General features: G+C 39.4%; 1 protein-coding gene across 1 annotated transcript in view; it reads right to left on the reverse strand.

Annotated features, from left to right (window-relative positions):
• Positions 1-2,862, reverse strand: part of plch2a (phospholipase C, eta 2a) — a 56,950-nt gene extending 54,088 nt beyond the window's left edge. Inside the window, exon 1 of the mRNA XM_015015482.1 lies at positions 2,192-2,862. Within this exon, the coding sequence (XP_014870968.1) occupies positions 2,192-2,438 (247 nt within the window). The 5' untranslated portion in view covers positions 2,439-2,862. The remainder of the gene's footprint in view (positions 1-2,191) is intronic.
• Between the last annotated feature and the right edge of the window lie 1,699 nt (positions 2,863-4,561).

The raw sequence follows: 4,561 nt of genomic DNA on the forward strand, positions 1-4,561 counted from the left end.
GTAGATAGTGATACAGTCAGCCTGAAAGATGCTGGTTTAAACACTGCAGCAGCAGCAGCACACATCCAACACCTAGTACAGGTGCAGAAACAAAAAGTGCATGGGAAGTACATAAATAAATAATGCACAGGCAAGAATCTGGGCTTGTTGCCATGGTTACAACTTCAGATTTACAAAGTGATTGCATGTGGATGGCAAAATGAACAAAAACAAGGTCCAATCCAATGTCAGCTGAAAAAACAAAACTAGTGTCAGCTCAACAATTCTCAGGCACAGATTTATTCATAAAAAAAGAAGCATATTAACGCCAGATGAGGTCATAAGTAGCATTAGAGTTGGACCAAATCTGAAAGTTTGACCAAAACACTGTAACACCATTTGAGTGATGAGTCCAATGAAAAAGAACATGTATACATGTGGAAAGTTTCATGGTGAAAATCCATTTGATTCACATTTTCACATGGGTTTCACATATTTTCATGTGCATCACACATCTCCACATGTTCAACCATGTGGAAATATGTGACGCACATGGGAAACATGTAAACATGTATGATATATCTGGAAATATTTAACCAATGTGAAAATTTGGGGCCCACATGTGTTTTAGACCATGAAACATTCCAAATCCACACGTACGCATGCTTCTTCATGCGACTCATAATTCATGGCATGGATGCTGTTTGGATATGGGAGTTTGTTTAAATGACCCCCAGATTCAATTGAAAGTTTCTAAAACCTGACCGCAAATGTTCCACCTCTCTGTGACCCACTTGGTAAAGAGGTCAAGTGAAGCGCAGACGGCAGACGGTGGCTGAGAAACACAGCAGAGGTCAGAGGAATAACTGAACGTCTTTTCATGGCTGACCTAGTGCCACTGGGAAAATGTGTGCCAAGCAGGTGGAATTATCTGCTCGCCTCTTCTGTCAGAAAACCAGGTTAAGCTGGAGGAGAAGCAGGAGGGGGGTTGTTGGCTCAGACCTTATGTCCCAAACAAATACTAAAAACAAACAAGTGATTCTGTGGGATCCGTGGCAATTTTGGGGGCAAACAAAAGGTGGTGAAGATATTTTACATCTTTAGGACACAAAAAGGATGTCACTGTGATGAACAGGTAGTGTAATTACCGTAGTAACCAGGCTCACGTTGTCAGGAGGCTCCATGATGTGAAGATGCCAGTCATGAGTCTGTGGTTAAGATTAGCACAGAAGTGCTGCGAAGTGAGTTTAACAGCATGTGGTACCCTGTGATTTCAACACCTTCACGGCTGCAGTGGGAAATTTACAAACCGCGGAAGTGTGAAATATAATTGTGCTCTTTATAAAGCACAGCAGAGCAAGTGTGCTGTATTCCAATGTGTTAACTCACTGCACCAGATGTTGCAGTTTAATATTTTAATACTACTTTGGTTGCAGCGTAGTGACACTTTTCTGATGCTAGATGAGAAAGTGTGGAAGGCTACAGAAAAAAGGATTGTGGATAAATGGAGGCGAATCATGACACGTTCCACAACCGGGACAAATGTCACATTGCTGCTAAACCTCAAGTTTCATTTCTGTGCTGGCCATGACCCATCAGAGAGAGTCAGCTGGAATTATCAGTTCTTTATTTCAGTTTTTGGTCTAGAAAGAACAAAAATTCCATGTGCAAAAAGAATCTGTCATTCAAAATCGCTCTAGAGCTTTTTTTGGTGATGAGCTCTCAAGTTCTGGGAAATAATAAAGGCCAACTTGGTGAGTGAGATCTGAAAACTCAGTGATGACTGCAAAAAAAGGACTGCAGAGCAAAATGGGAGTAAATTAAGATGAAAATCATGGTACTATTTAATAATAGTATTTAACAGCTATAAAACACTATTTCTGGACAAATTCCATTTGTCACAGAGTCACCTCTGACAGCTAAATAAAAGAATAAATAAATAGGGCAAAATCAAATCTAATTTCTTCCAAATCTTTACAACTAACTTAAGTGGTGGAATTATTGATTAGTTGTCCAGTTTTGCATAAACTGAGGTCATAAGGTGATGCACATCTATCTCATTCTGTCAAACCTCATCATGTCTCCCTTCAGCACTCTCACCTGACCTGATGCAGTCGACTGGAGATATGAAAAAAATTAACCTTGTGAAGACTAATTTCTAGTAACATTCAGTTAAAACTATCCGACTCTTCGACTCTCTGACTCAGCTTACCCATGTAGCCGAGACGCCATTTGGAAAAAGCCACAATGCTGGTTCCGATCCAGAAAAATTCCTCCAACACGCGACCGACAGAGGCCTGTTCCTGCTTCTCACAAGCAGTCCCGTCTTTCTGCTTCTCCTTCTCCAGGGAGAAAGCCCCTCTAGCAGGCTTGTCTCCAGTAGCTGCTGCTGCAGAACGCATCAGGGCTGAAGGTACTGATCCAAATGGACTGAAGCCACTTCTCTTTGCTGTGCTCATTGCACTACAACAAAGGGTTAAAATACTGCTGTCAAAACTGGCAGCAAGGGAATCAATTTCTATTCAAAGAAAACGTAGGAATCAGTATCAATTAAATCAGTAAATAAAAATCTTTAGGTAATCCTCTTTCATCTAACCAAAAAACAACAACAACAACAAAGTAACAGTAACTGTTTGTTTTTCTGGGGTTTAAAGGACACCTTAGTAAGCAAACAAAGAAAAATCCTTTTCGACTCAAAATGACATTAAAAGTTGGTTGATCAGCTTCCTCCTGCTGATCTCAGTTTCCTTCCATGTCAAAAACAAAAAGGATGCAGCCGGTCATATTTACAGCCACCACTGGTCCATATAACACACACGGTTTGGTGTGAGACACCAGCAGATCTGAAAAATGCTGGCTGCTCATGAGAGAGACAATTCTGCAGGAACAACATGAGAGCACAATGCACAAAGGTAACTGTGCAACATGTGTTGGGCAGGCAGAGATCCTAAATCCCTCTGATGCAGTAATCCTGGTCTGGGAGATTTACTAAATGTGTTGAGTGAAACGCATTAACCCACAGAAAATGAGACAGCAGGCACAGGCGGACGTGACAGGCCCCTGATTAGATGGAGCTGCTTTTCTAGTTAAAGGCCAATTAAAAAGTTGCTTACTGAAGTTCCACCTGAAGGCTTGATGATGAGGAACAGCTGGAGTCTGATGTAACATTGAAAGATACAGCTTTTTATAATACACTTAGTGTAAATGTATGAATAGAGGGGAATGGAATACTACTGGAATATTGAGGACCAAAAATGACAGGATGAAAGAGGCAGAATTATGTGTTTTCCAGGCACATAGTGCCATTTTGTAGCATAATCAATAAACTATGTTACCTTCAGTTGTTATAAAAATGCTGCATGTATATCAAGTATGACTTAAAAGAAGATTTACTTTGTAATTTAATAGCTTAAAATCTGGCCTCTGTCTGTTTAAAAACTCCTATTTCTTCAGGAAGTCATCACAACATGGCTCCTCTATTAACCCTTTAACAATGTTTTTAACAGCGTCGCACTGAGAAGTAGCTCTTATATTGAGCTCAGCAGGTGCACAGCTACATCAGGTGTTTGCCAATTGCTGCTGGCTAGTCTGTAGGAGCTGAGTGGGAGAGTTGTGGGGGAGGGCTGCTGCTCTGTGAGACAGAAGCTTAGAAGAAACTTGGAAACTGCAGCTCAGAGGAGGAACTGCGCCTCCAAGGAGGAGTCCACCCAGGTGTTTTGGACTGCTGAATGGTTGCTATGGAGATTATAAAGGATATGTCAAAAATGTATGAAAGAATCAACGCAACACTCCAGGTATGTTTTTGATGAGATTATAACATTATAAATAACATCATAACAAGATGCAAAGCTCAAAAAAGGCACATTTTAAACTATACTGTCGTTTTAAGGATAATAGCAGAAATTATTATATGGCCCAAATAAATCAATGCACTTCAAATGTAATTAATTTTAAAAAGAACTTTACTTAACATTTAGAATTTAATTCACCTTCATATTTATTTTTTTAGGTTAGTGCCAACAAATTATATATTTAAGCACAAATGAATCTGGTTTTAATTATTTTTTATATGTTTCTGAAGTCTTTATTTTCATGTGTTTTTTACATTTTCCCGCAGTCATTCATGCAGTGGCCAGTCATATTTTTGAGTTAAAAAATGTTTAAAGTTGACAGGAAATTAGAAAATATCACTTGATATGTGTTATTGAAAGATTGGAAGATTAATACCTGAACACAAACTATAAAGCCTTAAAAAATGCTAACATTTTAAAAAGACTTTAAAAAAAAAAAGCAATGCTGAGCCTGGTGGGGGCACAAGTAAAGCCTAGTGGCCCGCCAGGCTAATAATACACTGAGGGAAACCCTGCCAGGCAGCTACTGTTCCCACAGTCATCCCACAACATACAAAATTTAAAAAAACAAACATGTGAGGTAAGGCTTTGACAGTACAGTGGGTTTCTACTTTTAAATTAAACCAGCTTCCATGTGAAACAGGCGAGAAAGAGCTACATTGGTTACCCGTTTTCTCTCATTGAACACCTTGTTTTTCCCCGTCAACCTTCATTTACTTAAAAGTGGAAAA

This window comes from Poecilia latipinna, unplaced genomic scaffold (assembly GCF_001443285.1).
Source record: "Poecilia latipinna isolate Pla-1442-1.1 unplaced genomic scaffold, P_latipinna-1.0 Scaffold1916, whole genome shotgun sequence".
Classification (NCBI taxonomy): domain Eukaryota; kingdom Metazoa; phylum Chordata; class Actinopteri; order Cyprinodontiformes; family Poeciliidae; genus Poecilia; species Poecilia latipinna.